The 20,276-nt window shown below is 51.8% G+C and overlaps 2 protein-coding genes across 12 annotated transcripts in view; one reads left to right on the top strand and one right to left on the bottom strand.

The window, feature by feature from the left end:
* Positions 1-3,539, top strand: part of TPCN1 (two pore segment channel 1) — a 111,256-nt gene extending 107,717 nt beyond the window's left edge. For all 9 annotated transcript variants that reach the window (XM_034934572.3, XM_034934570.3, XM_034934568.3 and 6 more), the window contains one exon: positions 913-3,539. In XM_034934572.3, coding sequence (XP_034790463.1) covers positions 913-1,029 — 117 coding nt within the window. In that variant the 3' untranslated portion in view covers positions 1,030-3,539. The remainder of the gene's footprint in view (positions 1-912) is intronic.
* Positions 3,540-3,730: 191 nt separating this feature from the next.
* Positions 3,731-20,276, bottom strand: part of SLC8B1 (solute carrier family 8 member B1) — a 33,739-nt gene continuing 17,193 nt past the window's right edge. For all 3 annotated transcript variants that reach the window (XM_055096209.2, XM_055096210.2, XM_055096211.2), the window contains 8 exons: positions 18,340-18,399; positions 17,927-18,057; positions 16,738-16,879; positions 11,635-11,756; positions 9,091-9,244; positions 7,916-7,996; positions 5,759-5,823; positions 3,731-4,909 (listed from right to left, as the gene is read on the bottom strand). In XM_055096209.2, the coding sequence (XP_054952184.1) occupies positions 4,712-4,909; positions 5,759-5,823; positions 7,916-7,996; positions 9,091-9,244; positions 11,635-11,756; positions 16,738-16,879; positions 17,927-18,057; positions 18,340-18,399 (953 nt within the window). In that variant the 3' untranslated portion in view covers positions 3,731-4,711. The remainder of the gene's footprint in view (positions 4,910-5,758; positions 5,824-7,915; positions 7,997-9,090; positions 9,245-11,634; positions 11,757-16,737; positions 16,880-17,926; positions 18,058-18,339; positions 18,400-20,276) is intronic.

Consider the following 20,276-nt stretch of genomic DNA (forward strand, 5'->3'; position numbering starts at 1 on the left):
TCACAGAAACATGGAAATAATAGAAGCGTTTGACTTTGGGCAAGTCACTCCATGCCTCCCTGTCTGTGCAAGGGGACGACTGTGCAGCAGCACCCATTCAGGTGTGGTTGGAAGGAGGTGTGCTGCCCTTGGCCTCTGCCCTTCTGCCTGTCCATCTGCTCCAGGCCTCAGTTTCCCCCTCTGTAAAACAAGGGGGCCAGAACTAGGCCATCTCGAAGCTCTAAAAGTCTATGGTTCAGTCTTTTAAAAAGTAGGGTAGGGTATGGTGGTGCACACCTGTATTTCCAGCTGCTTGGGAGGCTGAGGAGGGAGGATCACTTGAGCCCAGCAGTGGGAGGCTGCAGTGAGCCGTACCTTGCCACTGCTCTCCAGCCTGTGCCATACAGTGAGTCTCTGTCTCCTAAAAAAAAAAAAAAGGAAATGTGGGGTATACTTAATTCCTTAATTACCTGAATACCTCAGTCCCTGAAAATGTCAGAGTTTATAATCATGGCCTTAGGCAGGTGAGGTATTCAGCACAATACAGTTCCAAGCCTCGGTGTCTCGGGTGTGAAACAGGGACACAATTACCGCCAAGCTCAAAAGGGGTCACTCAGGGGGCCCTTTAGTGAAGGACAAAAGGTTATGCTCACAAACAAGGGGTGAGGGTTGTTCCTGCCTGGGCCTGTTAGAGAGCTGTTATGCGCAAGCCTCTAGACACTAGGGAAAGATTTCATTGTCATTTTTGCCTCTGGGGCCATATTCAAAATTCCCAGCATTTCTGGGCCTGTGACGGGGGTTTCAGTACCAGCTGGGTGAGGCTGGCAGCCCTGCCCCCTCCAGCCTGGATGCTGTGGGCTGTGTGACCTTGTGGGGTGGGTGGGGCAGGCGGTGGGGTACAGCCCTCAGCGCCCCTTCTGCTCTCTTCTCCAGGAGTGGTATGAGGAGCATGCCAGGGAGCAGAAGCAGCAGCGACAGCTCAGCAGCAGTGCAGCCCCCGCCGCCCAGCAGCCCCCAGGCAGCCGCCAGCGCTCCCAGACTGTTACCTAGCCCAGCGCCCGAAAGCCGTCTCTTCTATGCAATAACACAATAGTATTACTCTACTGCGATGTACGGAACTGCGGTGTGTGTACACATACTCACGTATATGCACATATTTATATACAGGAAGAAAGAAGACAGACAAGATGGGGCTTGGTTTATAACCACCTTGCCCTGTCTTCCTTAACTCCAGAAGCCAGTTTGGTGAGGGGTGGGGTGCGGCCACCAGGTCTGAGCTCTTCCTACTGTAGAAGGCTCCAAAAGGCCCTTCACAAGGAGACCCCCTCACCTGGATCCAGTCGACTGCGGGGCTTGCCCCTCATGTGGGCTGGCCTCCATCGGCCACGTCCAAAGCTGTCACTGCTACTGCTTCAGGCTCACGTCCCCCCGACCTGATGGCGTGCCCGCCCCCTCTCCCTGCGGCCCATGCCACAGGTTTCTGTGTTTTGCTTTAGGGACAGAACCACTTAGGAAGGAAAGAACTCCCGGTCTCCAGGGTGGTATTTCAGTGTCTGTGATAATGTCACGCAACACCTCTTCGGGGACCAGTGCCCAGGATCTAATGGGAAGCGGAATTGGGGCAACTGTGCCCATGTGGCCAGAGCTCAGTTAGCCAGTGCCGGGCGGCTGCAGATTACACTGACCAATCTCCTCCCTTGGCTCTGCAAGCCTCCCACCCAGCCTTCTCTGGCTTAATCCTTGTTGGCGAAAACTCTTCCACAGTGGCCTCCTTGGGGACCCAGAACCCGGAGGAAGGGGCATGAGGCAGGAAGTGGGGCCGATGTCTGCAACCCAGACCACTTCGTGGAATGGGTTCTTGACCAAATCCCTTTTTTTGCAATTTACCCGTTCAAGCAAAACAACGTTTTGGTTAACTAAGGATTGTGCTAAAGCCGATACCAGGTCCTTCACACGTGTGCACTAGGAACAGGAGCGAACAGCACAGAGAGACGCTCCCTGTGGGACGCAGCAGCCCCGTGGCCCCGGCCCAGTTCCCAGCCACCCTCCCTGGCTCTGCTCACACCAGAGATTTCCATAGCAGGAGCAGTTGGTGCAGAAGTAGGTTCAGATGAACCTCAGTTAACGTCGCCACCCCTCCTCCCACCATGGTACCCTGTAGGAGCCCTGTATGACATCTGAGCGTGGTGGAGGTAGGAGGGTTGCCAGCTGCAGTGACCCTGCCACAGAGGCAGGGTCAGTGCAGAGGTCGCTTTGGTTCCGCTTCCCTGGGCCACAGAACGGAACACAGCATAGGTTCTGCAGCAGGAGCCGCAGTGGCAGGATGGAGGGTGCGAAGGGCAAGGAGTGCACTGCTGGGCATTCCTGGCCAGCCCCGGCCCTCTGGTGCCTGCTTCCTGTGACTTCAGAAGGCAGGTGGACAGAGCCTCCCTCTGGCCTTGTCCTTTTCCCAGCCACAGAACGGGCAGGGTGGCACCCAACCCCAGGGGAGCAGTACCTGGTCCCCCACCCCCTCCTCCCAACCACCTCCAAGGCCAAGCTGGGTCCCATAGCCAGCACGACATGGTTCTCCCCTTCCCCCCTTCCCAGGTCAGGGGAGTTGGACAAGTGGCAGGTGTTTGTTTTTAAAGCACAGCCCTTTGGGAAAGCAACACATTATTGAGACTCACTGTGATTCCCCCAGGAGTCAGACTGGCTTTGTCCTCTTCCTCTCTGGAGGGCCATGGGCCATCAGCGGGAGCTCCACATCGAGCCCCAGGCCAGAACCCCCTCCCTTTCACAGAGAGGGAACTTTATTGCACAATTGGGTGCCTTTTAGCTTTTGTGTGTTGAAATGGGCATTTTGGAAGCAAGGGTCAGGGGACAGCTTCTAAAGGTGTGAGTCTCTGACCTGAGCATCTGGGCCTCGCCTCGGCCCTTCTTCCTCCCCAGGGGTGGAAACGTGGAGGGGCCAGCAGCGCCCCAGGGTCTGCCCAGGGGAGTCAAGGCCCCGAGGTGGGGGGGCCTATTCCAGGAGGAGTGGGATGTCGGCCCTGTCCAGAGCGAGTTAATGTGTCCATCTGCCCAACCCTGTCCTGAGAAAGGACCTGGTTTTGGCCAGGACCTGACAAATACCCAAAGGCAGCAGTGTCAACAGACAGGAGTCCAGCCAGTGTGGGTGCCCTTGTCATTGAGGTTAGGGACAGCTATCCCCAGGTTATGCCTGGCCCCACCCAGCAGGGAGTTGGGGTCCCCCCATAGGCTGTGAGCTCTGTGGGCCCTGGGATGTGATCTAGCTCAGATGCCCTCTCGTCCTTGATGTCACAGTTGAGTGCACCCAAGTGGCACCCACTGGCGGCCAGGGGCACAGCCTGGTGGTGGCGGCAATAGAACTGTGCCCCTCCTCAGCTCCTCGCTTCCCCTCCCACAGCCCCAGCCTTACTCCACCATGCGGACAATCATTTTGTACGGGTCACCGGAGCAATGCTGTACGGTTTTGTACACTGGTGGTTTGTTTCCTAGAAAACCCACTGTGTCTCTGGATTTCTAGCATATTACTAAAAGAGCCTCTGCTTTGTAAACATGGCTGCTGCCTCTTGACTTCTGTGGCTTTGGGTATTGTCGGGAGAGTGGCCCCATCCAAGGCCATGGCCATTCCTGATCCTGCCTCAGCCCCACCCCGAGCTGTGCCCTGGGGTCAGCCACTCGGCACTGGCCCCAGGTGAGGAAGAACTGGTAAAAGTTGGGGGTGTCATTTTCTCTACACTTGAAATTTTGAATTTTTTTTTTATTTGGAAAAGAGACAGTTGAATCCCTTTTCTTTACCAGCATAAGGCAGTCAGGCAAACCTAAGAGTTGCTTATTTCGGCAACATAAGGCGGGGTCATTGCATGACAGCAAGAAGGCACAAGGTCCCCTCATCTGTCCTTTCCCAGCTCGCAGGCCTTGGAACCCCGCCCAGGGCCCCCCTGAGGGAGGCACAGGCACAGTCCTACCGACTCCTGCCTGGCAGCTGGAGGAGCCCAGGTTCCAGCACAAAGGAGTCTGTGGACAGTCAGGGGCAGAATCCTGGAGGGAGCGCCTGAGCCACCATCCCATGTGGCAGCTGCTGGCGTAGCAGTGCCTCGGGCTGGCATCGTTTTGGGAGCAAGTGGGTTCAGTGAAGTGTGTTGCCACGAATAGCACCCGCTGCTTTTGGCTTTATTAACGTGGCAAGGAGAAATTCAAAATTAAGTATGTCTCAAATTCTGTTTCTGGCAGATGGTGCAGCTCTGGAGCTCAGCCCTCGGCGGCCTGATTCCCAGGGGTCCAAGCCACCCTCGTTCTCTGAGTCAGGGTTGGGCAGCCACTTGTGTCCTGAGAAGGTGCCAGAAGGCCTGAAGCCCAGGCAAGGGGAACGGGCAGTGCCTGTGCCTCGGGGGTACCTCCAGCATGGCCTGGAGCACATCCAGCCAGCCCTTCTCAGAGGGGCTCTGGGGGTCATTCAAGGGGGCCTTCTAGCTTCTCTCTGGAACCCTTTGTCCAGAGCAAAGCCAGGTTTCCAAGGTCCCCATGGCAAGGCTGTTGGGTGCTGACAGCAAGAGGTACACAGCAGTTCTCCCAGCTCACAGCAGTGACCTCAGATCTCCAGCAGCAAGGGCCGCACTCTGGTGCCCACAAGGGCCTTGCAGAAATGCTCCAGTCCCTGGGCCTCCCCCGGCAGGAGGGGCGGGGCTCCTGCCTGCAGTGAGGCCACAGCACTAAGCGGCTTCAGTCACATGCTTTTCAGGTGAATCACTCCAAATTCAGTGAGGAGAGCCACGACAAGGAAGTTCAGGTAGAAGAGGAGCAGGCAGAAGCCATAGACTCTGCTGAGCTGGAAGCACTGCAATGGGACTGAGACCAGGGAGAAGACGAGGCTGAGCCCCAGGGCGCCTGCCAGGACCCACACCAGCAGTCCGTCTGGCTCCAGCTGTGGAAGAATGAGGGGAGAGAGGCTGAGTCACTGCCCGTCACAGGCCCCGCCCCGTCTGTGGCCAACACAACAATGCAGCCTCAACAACAGTGCAGCCTCAACAACAATGCAGCCTCAACAACAATGTACCCTCAACAACAATGCACCCTCAACAACAATCCAGCCTCAACAACAATGTACCCTCAACAACAATGCACCCTCAACAACAATGCAATCTCAGCCGAGCACAGTGGCTCATGCCTGTAATTCCAGCACTTTGGGAGGCTGAGGCAGGTGGATCACCTGAGGTCAGGAGTTCGACCTGTATTGGCCAGGAGTTCGAGACCATGGGATGCCATATTACACACGCCTGTGGACACACACACCTCTAGACATGTACATCAATTCTGAAAACAGAGATGGGACCGTACAATAGGTAAGTTCTGAGATGAAGTCTCACTCTGTCGCCCAGGCTGGAGTGCAGTGGCGCAATCTTGGCTCACTGTGACCTCCACCTCTTGGGTTCAAGTGATTCCCCTGCCTCAGCCTCCCAAGTAGCTGAGATTACAGGTGTGCACCACCACACCTGGCTAATTTTTGTATTTTTAGTAGAGATGGGGTTTCACCACGTTGGCCAGGCTGGTCTCGAACTCCTGACCTCAAGTGATCCTCTGCCTCAGTCTCCCAAAGTGCTGGGATTACAGGCATGAGCTACCACACCCGGCCAAGATGTCCTAGCTCACTCAAAGTCATACAGCCAGGGACTTAAGTGATGGGACCCAGATCCAAAGCCAGGGCCTTCCTGCCCCTTCCCCATCAAGCTACATCTTGGTTATATACACTTGTAAACTTAAAAGGAATACTCACCTTCACTTCTGTGTGGCTTCGGGAGATCTGGAGCAGGCAGCCCAGCCCCACACCCACGAGGATGTCTGCAGCCCAGCTCAGGAAGCTTTGCTGGAATGGCCTGCACATAACCCAACCACATAGCCCGTTCCTCCTACTGTGTTCATCCCCAGGGCTTGGGATGCCACTGCAAGAATGAACTTGGGCCAGGCGCAGTGGCTCATGCCTGTAATCCCAGCACTTTGGGAGGCCAAGGCAGGAGGATCACTAGAGGCCAGGAGTTTGAGACCAGCCTCGGCAACAGAGTGAGACCCGTCTCAAAAAAAAAATTTGGTGGGGGTTGGAGGTAGAGAAGTGCAGTGGTGTGAACACGGCTTACTGCAGCCTCGACCTCCTAGGCTTTGTGATTCTCCCACCTCAACCTCCCAAGTAGCTGGGATCACAGGCATATGCCACCACACCTGGCTAATTTTTTAATTTTTCTGTAGAGACAGGGTCTTGCTATGTTGCGCAGGCAAATCTCAAATCACTGGACTCCAGTGATTCTCGTGCCTCAGGCTCCCAAAGTGCTGAGATTACAGGTATGAACCACTGTGCCCAGACTTACAAAAAAAATGAATTTACTTGGCTTTCTTTATGATGTATGCCCAACTCCCCCAAACACCATATCTGAGGAGACCCTATCTTTTTAGGCCTTTAAGAAGATGGGTGTTGAGTAAGTGTTGCAGTCAGTCTCTAAGGATCGAACACCTTAGGGTGCCAGGAATGCTTGGCGCATGTAAGCACTCAGTAGGTGGGGAAACCGAGGCCAGGAGATGAAGGGACTGCCCCCAGTCCCTAGAGGGAACTGGTGATAGTGTGTGGGCCGAGGCCATCTCTAGGGGTCGTTCAGGGCTCCCTCCTTCCCAGCCAACCTGGGAGGTCAGGCGAGGCTGCAGCCCGAAAGCCAGGAGTAGGCCTCAGTGGGCGCAAAAGGGCCACCAAGGGCCTTGCTCAGCCTGGGAGTTAAAAGGGCAAGCATCACTGTCTCCGCAGTTAGCCTGTTTTGCCGGCCAACTGCTCACACTGCAGCCCCTGGTGAGGCTCTGTCATCGTGGAGCCTGGAGAGAGCGGCCCTTCAGGCACTTTGTGATCATCTTTCTTTCTTTAGCAGCCAACAATATCCACTGCTGGCCAAATGCCTGCCGTGCGCCAGGCACTGTCTGGAACCCACAACCATCTGGTTTCAAAGCTCTTTCTCTTCATAGCCCCAGGCTGGCTATATCCGTCTTTTCTATATAGACCAAAAGTTGGCAAACATCAGCCCTCCGGCCAAATTTGGCCCACTAACTGCTTTTATAAATAAAGTTTTATTGGAACAGAGCCATGGCCATTCACTTATGCATTGTCTGTGACTGTTTCTGCACTATAGCAGCAGAGTTGAGTAGCTGCAAAACCACCTGCATGGCCCCCAAAGTCTAAAATATTTATTCTTTGGGCCAGGTGTGGTGGCTCACGCCTGTAATCCCAGCACTTGGAGGCTGAGGCTGGCAGATCACTTGAGGTCAGGAGTTTGAGAACAGCCTGGCCAACGTAGTGAAACTCTGTCTCTACTAAAAATACAAAAATTAGCTGGGCGTGGTGGTGGGCGCCTGTAGTCCCAGCTACTCAGAAGGCTGAGGCAGGAGAATTGCTTGAACCGGGAGGCAGAAATTGCAGTGAGCCAAGATCACGCCACCGCACTCCAGCCTGGGCAACCAAGCCAGACTCTGTCCCCGCCCTGCAAAAAAAAAAAAAAAGAATTCTCTGGCCCTTTTAGAAAAAGTCTGCCAACCCTAACATAGACCATGACATGTTGCTATCAGCAAGAGAGAGAGGGTCTTCCATAGGACACATAAGCTCATCCTGTGGGCACCTGCTTATCACACCACTCACTGTCCTAACAATAATAGCTGCTGTCTGCTGAGCCCTTACCAGGGGCCAAGAATTTCATTCACCTCACTGGATCCTTACAACACCCCTCGGAGGTTAGCACTCCCCAAATCCCTATTTTAAAGCCTTGGAGCCTGAGGCTCAGGCAGCCACATTACCTGCCCCAGGTGTTACACCAAGAACCAATCCCCAGGGTGGGGCATGGAGCACCCCCCACCCACAGCTGTGACACCAGTGCTAAGGCCAAGAACAGACCACAAAGGATACTGAAGATGATGCCGCCAAAGCAGGCGGAGAACGCCATCCGTGGGTAGCCCTGGCGAGCCAGTGTGAAATCCGAGAAGGCATCTGCACAGGAACAAGAGGGGCCTGCAGTGGTGAGTCGCTTCCCCCACCCTCCCTGGTCATCCACGCCTTCATTCTCACCCACGGTCATTCAGGCAACAAACACAGATGGATGCCCAAGTGTGCCTGGGCACTAGCTGGTGGGGTGCTGTGTGAGGGGGCACAGCATCTGGGAAGACACACTTCCCTCCTTAATTCCTTTACCCCACTCTTTCACACCAGGAACAACTTTGCAGGTGTGAAAAACGCGGCTACCAGCTGGGCACAGTGGCTCACACCTGTAATCCCAGCACTTTGGGAGGCCAAGATAGATGGATCACCTGAGGTCAGGAGTTCGAGACCAGCCTGGCCAACATGATGAAACCCTGTCTCTATTAAAAATACAAAAATTAGCTGGGCATGGTAGTGGGCGCCTGTAATCCCAGCTACTCGGGAGGCTGAGGCAGGAGAACTGCTTAAACCTGGGAGGCAGAGGTTGCAGTGAGCCAAGATCACACCATTGCACTCCAGCCTGGGCGACAGAGCAAGCCTCCATCTCAAAAAAAAAAAAAAAAAAAAACTACGGCTACCAATTTTTCAAAGTCTCATCTGCTGGTAACATGCACAGCACCTCCACATGAATAAGAAGAAGGTGCTCAAAAAGGTAAGTGGAAGGAGGGGCTAGATTTCAGCTCCCTCATCCTCTTGTCTGGATGCTCTGGAGCAGTGCATAACCTGACAACCACACCTGGCTGCTACAGCTAGAGAAGGGTGTATGTATGTAAGTGTGAATGCCTGCATGTCACACACCCGTGTACACATCAAGCACGGCTGGCTGCAATGGGCTCCATGTCCTGCCTGAACTCTGGGAGCCACCGACCATCCCCGCATCAGAGGGTAGGGAAGCGGCAGGGGCCTCTATAGAGTTTCTTGGTCCAACTGCAGTCAGGGCCATCTCACCCCAATGCTGGCCACTCCACAGTGACAGGGGACACTGCACAGGTGCAGAGGGCAGACACCCTGGACACTCCTGCCCAGATGCGACTCTGGCTGGGGGAGGAAAGAGCTAAGATGTGGCCGCACTCACCCCCACTCAACCCCACCCAGCCCTGAGTCACCTCCAATGCTGTTCCCCCAGGCCAGCAGCGTGAGCCCCAGCACAGTGTTGCTCAGCCGGAAGACCACGCCCAGGGACCGCAAGATGTTCACCACCTCTGTGGCGGCCGCGTTGATCCACAGGGCGCTGGTCAGAAAGCCCAGGAAAGCAAAGAGCTGCGGAGGGAATGGTTTGCTGTGGGACCAAGGCCAGCCCCAGCAGGAACACAGCCTCAGTTCCTCACCTGTGAAACGGGATAACAGTATCTACCTCATGAGCTTATTATGAGTATAAAACACGTTACTATATGCATTGGTGCCTGTGCAAAGTTAGTGCTCAATAAAACATGAGTTCAATATTATTTTCTTTTTTCCTTAATAAACTCCCTTTCAGGCCGGGCACGGTGGCTCACGCCTGTAATCGCAGCACTTTGGGAGGCCGAGGCGGGCAGATCACCTGAGGTCAGGAGTTCGAGACCAACTTGGCCAACATGGTGAAACCTTGTCTCTACTAAAAATACAAAAATTAGTCAGGCTGGTGTCACACACCTGTAATCCCAGCTACTCGAGAGGCTGAGGTGGGAGAATCGCTTGAACCCGGGAGGCAGAAGTTGCAGTGAGCCTAGATCGTGCCAGTGTACTCTAGCCTGGGCGACTGAGTGAGACTCTGTCTCAAAAAAAGAAAAACAAAAAATAAAAACAAAAAAAACTCCCTTTCATATACTAAAAAAAATTATTATTTTGTCTGGAAAGGGTTCCTTATCACTTTCATCAGATTTCCAGTCTATGAACCAAATACCACCCATCATCCCAATAAGTATCCCTGTACTCATTAGCGGTCACTCCCTAGCCCCACCCCACCAGCCCAACTCGACCACTACTCTGCTCTCTGTCTCTCTGAATGTGCCTCGTGGACATTTCACATCAATGGAATCCCACAGTGTGTGATCCTCTGCTACAGTCTTCTCTCACTCAGCATCAAGTTTTCAAGGGTGATCCATGTTGTGGCACACGTCGGTACTTGAAAAAACAGTGAAAGACAATTTTCCCTAAGTAGTAAAAGGCGACTTCCCTAAATGATCCATTTGCTGAAAATTCAACACCCTTCGGTTGGTACATTCATTGAGTTTCCAAAAGTAAAAACTAAAATTTTAAAAAATCATTAAGCACTAAACAATGAAAATTTTAAGTAAACTTTTTTTTTAGGACGATGTCTCACTCTGTCGCCCAGGCTGGAATGCAGTGGCGCGATCTCAGCACACTGCAACCTCTGCCTCCTGGGTTCAAGCGATTCTCCTGCCTCAGCCACCCAAGTAGCTGGGATTACAGGTGCCCACCACCACGCCTGGCTAATTTTTGTATTTTTTAGTAGAGACAGGGTTTCGACATGTTGGCCAGACTGATCTCAAACTCCTGACCTCAGGTGATCCACCCGTCTCGGCCTCCCAAAGTGTTGGGATTACAGGCGTGAGCCGCCATGCCCAGCCAAAGTGAAAATATTAAGTAAACTTTTTTTTTTTGAAACGGAGTCTCTGTCACCCAGGCTGAAGTGCCATGATGCGATCTCATCTCACCGCAACCTCTGCCTCCTGGGTTCAAGCAATTCTCCTGCCTCAGCCTCCCGAGTAGCTGAGATTACAGGTGCCTGCCACCATGCCCAGCTAATTTAATATTAAGTAAACTTTCAAGGAAAAAGTCTCTGGACAAACCCCTAAATATTCTTTAGAGTGCCTAGACTAGGGAAAATGGAAAAAGACACCCACAAAGGCCATCCCATTCTATCCCTGGAGTGTCTTTAGAAACCCAAGGCTGGGCGCAGTGCCTCACGCCTGGAATCCTGGCACTTTGGGAAGCCGAGGCAGGAGGATTGCTTGAGGCCAGGAGTTTGAGAGTAGTCTGGGCAACATAGTGAGACCTCATCTTTACAAAAAACATATAAAAATTAGCTGGGCGTGGTGGCTTGCGCCTGTAGTCCCATCTACTTGGGGGGCTGAGGTGGAGGATGGCTTCAGCCCAGGAGGTCGAGGCTGCAGTGAGCTATGATTGTACCACTGCACTCTAGCCTGGACAGCAGAGGGAGACCCTGTCTCAAAAAAAAGGAAATCACATATTGTAGGATTCTATTTATATAAAATGTCCATGATAGGCAAACCCATAGAGACGCAGAGTAGAGTCGTGGTTGCCAGGGGCTATGTGGGGGGTGGGGAAATGGGGAGTGATTATGGGCATGAGGTCTCTTTTTGGGGTGATGAAATTCTCTAAAATTGATTGTGATGATTCCACAACTCTGTAACTATAATAAAAAACATTAAATTGTATACTTTAAATGGGTAAATTGTATGGTATGTGAATTACATCTCAACAAAATTAAGCTATTACCAAAAAAAAAAGAAAAAAACCCTGTACAGATACAAAAACTCTCAAAAGCAGCTTTAAAGTTCGGTTACCTGTCTTTGTGTGACTCCTGATCAAACTGGTCAAAGTGCCTCAGAGATGCAGACAGGACATCTGCGTGGGAGACCTCAGCATCCCTCCCCCCCCGATCTCGGAGAACCTGGGCTTCTTACCCAGTGAAGCCTGGGGGGCTGGCTGTCAGATGTGGCAAAAAAGGTCACTGAAGCCAAGGCTGTGCCTGCGATCACCACCACGACCCAGACGGGAACAAGGCCGCCTATCTCATAGACACCATCTGCAAAGGGAGAGAAAGGGAGCTGATACCTTCCCAGCACCTCAACACCCACTTACAATGGACTATTTGGATGTCAGGTAGACACTTCCTATCTGCCCAGCCCTGTCCTAGACACTTCATGGGGGCAGAAAAATTTAAAATGCAGCCCCTGCCCTCAAGTTAGTCACATTTGAAAGAAAAAGAGAGACACACAAAAAAGACTCTCTCCAGCCTGTTGCTGTGGAACTAGGATAGGAATGGCTATAACCACTAACACCACCACCCTCTTCCACCTTCATGGCAGACATCACTAATCAAGCACAATACTTCCATCCAACTGCATTTCCAGGCAGCTCCCTCCAGCCAGGCATTACCAGTAGATGGCATCGCTCCATGAGATGAACCTGACAGTCAAACCCAGCCTCTTCACTGAGAGGTACCCAAATAAGTCCACTCTCCATTAACAAATATGAAGGTTCCAGAGGCTTCATATTAAACACCAAAGGGAGACACCCTAAGGTGAGAACACTCTAGAATTCTCCACACATCACCCTTTTCACCACTAGGAGTTGGTACTGGTCTTAAAGACAATGAATAGTTCAAATGTTCATATACCTGCATCAAGACCCTTCTTTTGTTCTTTTTTTAGTCTAGCTCATGGCTCCCAAATGACAGTGGGCTTAAGAATTATGTGAGGAGGCCGGGTGTGGTGACTCATGCCTATAATGCCGGCACTTTGGGAGGCCACAGCGTGCAGATCGCTTGAGCCCAGGAGTTCGAAACCAGCCTCGGCAACATGGTGCGACCCCATCTCTACAAAAAATACAAAAATTAGGCCGGGCACGGTGGCTCACACCTGTAATCCCAGCACTTGGGGAAGCTGAGGCGGGTGGATCACCTGAGGTCTGGAGTTCGGGACAAATCTGGCCAAGGGGCGAAACCCCGTCTCTACTAAAAATATAAAAATTAGCCGGGGGTGGTGGCACACACCTGTAGTCCCAGCTACTCAGGAGGCTAAGGCAGGCCAGTCACTTGAACTCAGGAGGTGGAGGTTGCAGTGAGCTGAGATCGCACCACTGCACTCCAGCTTAGGTGACAGAGCAAGACTCCATCTCAAAAAAAAAAAAAAAAAAACAAATTAGCTGGGCGTGGTGGTGGGCACCTGTGGTCCCAGCTACTTGGGAGGCTGAAGTGGGAGGATCACTTGAGTCCCGGGAGGTGGCAGTTGCAGTGAACCTAAATTGCATCACTGTACTCCAGCCTGGGCAACAGAGTGAGATCTTGTCTCAAAAAATAAAAAAATTATGTGAGTGGGCTGAATACACAAAATTGTGTACACAATATGTCATGAGTGATTGTCAAGGGGGATTTTTTTTTTTTTTTTTTTTTTTAGACAGGGTCTCAATGTATCAACCAGGCTGGAGTGCACTGACACAATCACAGCTCACTGCAGCCTCAAACTCCTGGGCTCAAGCCATCCTCCCACCTCAGCTTCCTGAGTAGTTGGGACTGTAGGTGTGTGCCACTGTGCCCAGCTCCTGAGATAATTTTGCCAGCATGGGGTTTTTACCTACAGTGCCAGCTTTGGATCCAGACACCTGGGCTGGAAGTCCTTTCCATGTATTTGCCACTCCTGTGCTAGAGAAATTTTAGGAGGTGGCTGGGGCGTGAAGACACTGAGGATCTGAGCTGAGTGTTAAGCAGAGAGGGGTGCAAGGGCTCTGTGGGAAGAGGGGAGTTGGGTAAGATGGAATCAAGCAGATCAGGAATAGCACAGAAAAGGCTGTAGGAGGCAGTTGGCTCAGAGTCTCAGAGGCCTTGGCTGGGTGCGATGGCTCACGCCTATAATCCCAGCACTTTGGGAGGCTGAGGCAGGAGGATCGCCTGAGGTCAGGAGTTCAAGACCAGCCTGGCCAACATGGTGAAACCTCATCAGTACTAAAAATACAAAAATTAGCCAGGTGTGGTGGCACGCGCCTGTAATCCCAGCTACTTGGGAGACTGAGGCAGGAGAATCGTTTGAACCTGGGAGGCAGCGAGTACAGTGGGCCAAGATCACACCACTGAGCAATGACAGCCATGGACTTTTCCCAAGAAGTACTGGGGAGCCATGGAGGTCTTTGAGTGGGGGAGTGACCACAACATATGAAAAGCAGCACTTTACAAAGATGGCTCTTGGGGGACGCCTAGAGACAGGGGGAGGCTGGAGGCTGCTGCTGGGGAGGCTCACCTTGAGTCACAGCACCCCCTCAGGCTGGGAGCCAGTCCAGGGGTTTTCTCTAGACAGTGCTCAGCCCAGACGGGGGTCAAGAGTGCTTTAGCCAGAACCAGTCTTTCCCCAGGGTGGACCTGCTACCACTAGATGGTGTTAAGGCCATGTGGTGAAGATACTACATGCTGCAGAACCGTGACTCAGGAAAGGGATTCCTTCTTCAGCTCTATCATTGTATCAAGGAGAAAGTTTCCATTTGGTGCTAATAGGACTTGAACATCTCAAATACCTGCTGTTCTCCCTAGTACAGGCTTCCAGCTCATGGGCTTGACTCAGGAGGACCGAGTAAGGCGGTTTACTTTTTTTTTTCTTTTCTTTTTTGAGACAGAGTCTCACTCTGTCGCCCAGGCTGGAGTGCAGGGGTGCAATCTCGGCTCGCTGCAGCCTCTGCCTCCTGGGTTCAAGTGATTCTCCTGTCTTACCCTCCCAAGTACCTGGGATTACAGATGCCCATCACCATACCTGGCTAGTTTTTGTATTTTTAATAGAGACAAGGTTTCATTGTGTTGGCCAGGCTGGTCTCAAACTCCTGACCTCAAGTGATCCTCCTGCCTCAGCGTCCCAAAGTGCTGGGATTACAGGCGTGAGCCACCATCGCTGGTCGGTGGTTTATTGTGTTTATTTTTGCAGTTACCTTAAATTTATTGGAAATGATACAATTCTACTACAGTTTCCTATTGATGCAGGTGACACGGTTTCCTTTTCAACAAATTTGCCTTAAAAAAAAAAAAAAAGTCTGAAGCTGGGTACAGTAGTGCATGCCTGTAGTCCCAGCTACTCAATGGAGCCCAGAAGTTCAGGACCAGCCTGGACAATACAACGAGCTGATTTAAGAAAAATATCAAATGTGGCCAGGCGCAGTGGCTCATGCCTATAATCTCAGCACTCTGGGGGGGCCGAGGTGGGTGGATCACCTGAGGTCAAGAGTTTGAGACCAGCCTGGCCGACATAGTGAAACCCCGCCTCTACTAAAAATATAAAAATTGGCCGGGCATGGTGGCGGGTGCTTGTAGTCCCAACTACTCAGAAGGCTGAGGCAGGAGAATTGCTTACCCCAGAGGTGGAGGTTGCAGTGAGCCGAGATCGTGCCACTGCACTCCAGTGTGGGTGACAGAGTGAGAGTCTGTCTCAAGAAAAACAAAGAAAAATATCAAATGTAATAGTATAGAGTAAGAGAAAAATTGAGAAGATGGTCTGTGAATGACTGATGTGTGGGAATCACTCTTTTAAGAAGCCACAACAAATACAAAAATTAGCCAAGCATGGTGGCAGGTGCCTGTAATCCCAGCTACTCGGGAGGCTGAGGCAGGAGAATCACTTGAGCCCTGGAGGCAGAGGTTGCAGTGAGCTGAGATCATGCCACTGTACTCGGGTCTGGGTGACAGTCAGACTACGTCTCAAAATAAAATAAAAAATAAATAAATAAATAAATAAATAAATAAGTAAAGATGCCACAACACTTGTGAAAGCAAGTCCCTGGATTTGCCCTGGCCTGAAAGGCAAGGCTTCCCCGCTCCGTAGAGAATGGATGGAGAATGGAGGGCTGTGATGAACCAGACGGCCCTAGTGGGTGGCCCTTTTCAGCTCTGAGTCACTATCAATCATCTCTCCTCCTGTCTCCTTCCCTCCATGTCTGCATCCTCCCACAAACCGGGGGAGAAATTCACAGGGAATGTGGCAGGGAGGCTGTTTCATCCCGATGGAGTTTCATCCCGACACTGTTACAGCACACAACACCATGCCCAGCCATGCATCTGCACCAGAGTCCTACCCCCACCTCCAGGCGATGCCCCTGGGCTGAGGGGGAGGAGCCTAGATGATAGGAAACAGACAGCGTGAGATACTAAAGTTAGACAACAGGAAGAAATCTGGGTAGCAGAAGTTAGAAGACGTTGGACAAGCCTGGGCGTTTCCTCAGCCAGAGCAGGACAAGAAAGAAAAGGACATTCTGGGGCAGATGGGGAAAATTCAAATGCCAGTGGGGACCAGCCAGGTCACACAAACGAGGGAAGGGGCACCCAACAGGCAATGGAGGGGACTGTGATGATTTAGGCCACAGGCACCCCATAGGGGGTGCCCCTTCTCTGCTCTAGCCAGTTTTGCCTTCAGGAATGTGGCCCAGATCTTGAGAAGCCAAAATCCAGATTTTAAGATAAAATCCCCCAATTTTTAAATGCAGGCAAACAAGCTAGAGGGCTGGATTTGGCCCTGGGGTCACCTGTTTTGCAGCCTCCATCTGGGGCCAGCAAGATTGGATCAACTGACTGCAGGAGGTCCCCTGGGTGAACTTCCAGGCTGGTGTCCCTTATGGCACAAGCGCATAGTAAGCACCTGCTGTGTATCCAGGTTTCTGCCTCTAGCCCAAACCTCCCTCACGTGGTTGAGAAGAAAACTCCACTGGCTGTGCACGGTGGCTCACGCCTGTAATCCCAGCACTTTGGAAGGCCAAGATGGGCGGATCACTTGAGGTCAGGAATTTAAGACCAGCCTGGCCAATATGGTGAAACCCCGTCTCTATGAAAAATACAAAAATTAGCTGGGCGTGGTAGTGCACGCCTGTAATCCCAGCTGCCCGGGGGGCTTAGATGGGATGATCGCTTGAACCCGAGAGGTGGAGGGAGGTTGCAGTGAGCTGAGATCGTGCCACTGTACTCCAGCCTGGGTGGAAGAAAACTCCAGAACGTGGGAAGGAGTAGGAAGGTGGGTTGGCCCGGGGTAGGGGATACTCACAGGTCCCCGACTGCAGGGTCAGGACCACAACCAGGGGGCTGATAACCAGATGCAGACAGTTGAGGGGCCGTTTCCAGTTCCGGTCATCCTTGTCCGGGTCCACGACAGGGACTGTGAGGAGCAGCAGGAACTCCACAGGCAGCTGTCAAGGGGGCAAAAGGTGTCGGCAGGGAAGTCTGAATCCCAGCCGGCCACAGATGGACTTCAGTGACTCAAGAGCTCGGCCGTTCATTGCTGAAGCACTGACTGTGTGCGGGTTCCAGGCTAAGTGCCTGGTTGCCTCTGGCTACTGGGACAAATGACCACAAACAGTGACTGTCAATAGCACAAATGTATTCTTGGACAGTTCTGGAGGGCAGAAGTCCTGAAGTCAAGTTGTCAGCAGGGTTGTTCCTTCTGGAAGCTCTAGGGGAGACTGAGGGTCCTTCCAGCTTCCAGGAGCCACCTGCCTTCCAGGCCCCACATCATTCCACCCTGTGCTCCTGTCGCCACTTCTCAGTCTCTGACTCTGACCCTCCTGCCTCCCTCTTTCCCTGTGCCAACCCCTGTGATGACACTGGGCCCACTGGATAAGCCAGGCTCATCTCAGATCTTTAATGATGGCTGGATGCGGTGGCTCACGCCTGTAATCCCAGCACTTTAGGAGGCTGAGGCGGGCGGATCACGAGGTCAGGAGATTGAGACCATCCTGGCTAACATGGTGAAACCCCGTCTCTACTAAAAATACAAAAAATTAGCCGGGCGTGGTGGCGGGCGCCTATAGTCCCAGCTACTCAGGAGGCTGAGGCAGGAGAATGGCGTGAACCCGGGAGGTGGAGCTTGCAGTGAGCCGAGACTGCGCCACTGCACACTCCAGCCTGGGCAATAGAGCGAAACTCTATCTCAAAAAAAAAAAAAAAAAAAGATCTTTAATCACATCTGCAAAGGCCCTTCTACCATAAAGGTAACATACTCCCAGGTTCCAAGGGTTAGGATATGGATGTCTTTAGGGGCCACTAGAGGGCAGAGCCCCAGGTCAAGCCATCAGCCAAGCTCCATGCCTCAGTTTCCCCATCAAATCACAAGTCATGTATTCTGAGAGGGTCTCAGTGGACCCCAGGCCCTCCCCCTCGTAGAGCTGGAGAGGGTAGCGTGGCCACTGTCTTGCTGCTGTCAGAAGGCTGTGAGCCTGGCTCCAGGACCCTCCTACCTTGAACACCTTGAGGGCTTTCCAGTATGCTGATTTCCTTCTCCACTTCATGTAATCCAGGGGATTGAGGGCCCGGACCAGGATCTGAGCCGTGGTCTCCTGGTAGAAGAACAGCGGCCGGTACTCGTCACCTGTGTGCAGGGGTCGGGTGGTGAGGTGTGCCTGCGGCTGACTTGCTCTCCAGGAAACCTTCCCCGCTCCATCCCACCAGTCCTCCCAGCCCTAAAGGAGACAAAGCCCAGTACTCGGCAGAGGGCAGACAACCCTGGCCCTTGGCTCACCTGAGCTGCAGTGAGAGGTGGGGCCGATTTGGAGCCTCATTCCTGGAGCCCAGGTCTTGGAGGGCCCCATCTTTCCACCCCCAGCCTTTCCCTGTTACCGCCACCCTGGCTGGGCACAGGGCACGGACTCACCGTAGTCATAGCTGTTGGTATTAGAAGATACCCGGTCCTCCTCGGAGTCTGAGAGGATCTCTGCAGGAGAGAGGCCCAGCTACATACAGAACCCAGACCATTCTCGAGGGGGCACGCTGGGACAGAGCAGGTTTAGGGGTGCAAGTGTTCAGGCCATCTTATTTACTTAGTTATTTGGGACAGGATCTTTCTCTGTCACCCAGGCTGGAGTGCAGAGGTGTGATCACAGCTCACTGCAGCCTAGACCTCCTGGGCTCACTCAATCCTCCCACCTCAACCTCCCTCCCTCCCGAGTAGCTGAGACTATGCCCAGCTAATTTTTAAAAATTTTAGAGATGGGGTCTTGCTATGTTGGCCTGGCTGGTCTCAAACTCCTGGCCTCAGCAGTCCACCCGCCTCAGCTTCCCAAAGTGATGGCATTACAGGCATGAGCCGCTGCGCCCGGCCACGTCCAGGCTGTCTTTATTTTGGATTTCTAGCAGTCTGCATGTGTGCTCAGGGATTCTTACACAGTGAAAGTCTCACTCACCAAACATGGCCAAATGTAAGCATGCAGCTATAATGCTAAAGTTAATAGGGGCATCTGAAGGCACAACTCAAACATTTATTGACTTCAGTGTTGTCCTTTTCAGAAACTGGAACCCATACTATTTTTCTCTTCTCAGGAGGCCTGTGGATGCTGAGAGGCCTGGGACCTGTATGGAGGGGCCTGAAAGGAAGATGGCCCTCCTCGAGTGAGGAGTTAGCTCTCGCCCTGATTCTGCTGCTGAGTGTGTTGTGTGTGTTATCTATGTATGTGCATGTATTTGTTTATGTGTGTGTGCATGTATTTGTATATGTGTGTTGTGTATGTGAGTGTATTTGTGTGTGTGCATGTATTTGTGTGTATTGTGTATGTGAGCACATGAATTTGTGTATGTGTATGCTGCATGTTTGTGTGCACTGATGTTTTTGTGTGTTGTGTATGGCATGCATGTATGTGTATGTTGCATGTGTGTGCATGTATCTCTGTTGCAGGTGTGTGCTGTGTCTATACACATTTGTGTGTTGTGTGAGCATGTATTTATGTGTGTTGCATGTGTGTGCACATATTTGTATGCATGTGTATGGCATGCATGTATGTGTATGTTGCATGTGTGTGCATGTATCTCTGTTGCAGGTGTATGCTGTGTCTATACACATTTGTGTGTTGCGTGAGCATGTATTTATGTGTGTTGCATGTGTGTGCACATATTTGTATGCATGTGCATGCATCTGTATATGTGTTGCATGTGTGCATATATTTGTGTCTGTTGTGTGCGTGCGCATGTTTGTATAAGTGTGTTGTGTATCTGTGTATGTTGTATATGTGTGCATGCATGTTTTTGTGTTGCAGATGTGTATGCATGTATATGTGTTGCACATGTATGTGCATGTATTCGTATATATGTGTTGTATGTACACATTTGTGTGTGTTGTGTATTTGTGTTGTGTGCGCATGTATTTGTGTTGCATGTGTGTGAGCATGTATTTGTGTATGTGCGCATGCATGCATCTGTATATATGTTGCATGTGTGTGCATGTTCTCCTGTGTTGTGTGTGTTGTATATGTGTGTGCATGTATTTGTGTGTGCATATATTTGTATGTGTGTTGTGTGTATACACGTATGTGTATGTGTTGTATGTGTGCATGTATTTGTGTGCATGTACATGTGAGTTGTGTGTGTGCATGTATGTGTATGTGTGCATGTATTTGTATATGTGTGAGTTGTGTATTTGTGTACGTGTGTTGTGTGCATGTATTTGTGTATATGACTGTATTTGAATATTATTGATTTCTTTGTATTTATTTTTTATTTCTCAGTGTCCCTGTCACGGCAGCGTTTGTGTTTTACCCTGAGAATGGTGGGAAACATCAGGGCAGGGAGCAGTGGCGATTCTTAGAGAGATGGCCCTGG

The sequence above is a fragment of the Pan paniscus genome, chromosome 10 (assembly GCF_029289425.2).
Source record: "Pan paniscus chromosome 10, NHGRI_mPanPan1-v2.0_pri, whole genome shotgun sequence".
Classification (NCBI taxonomy): Eukaryota; Metazoa; Chordata; class Mammalia; order Primates; family Hominidae; genus Pan; species Pan paniscus.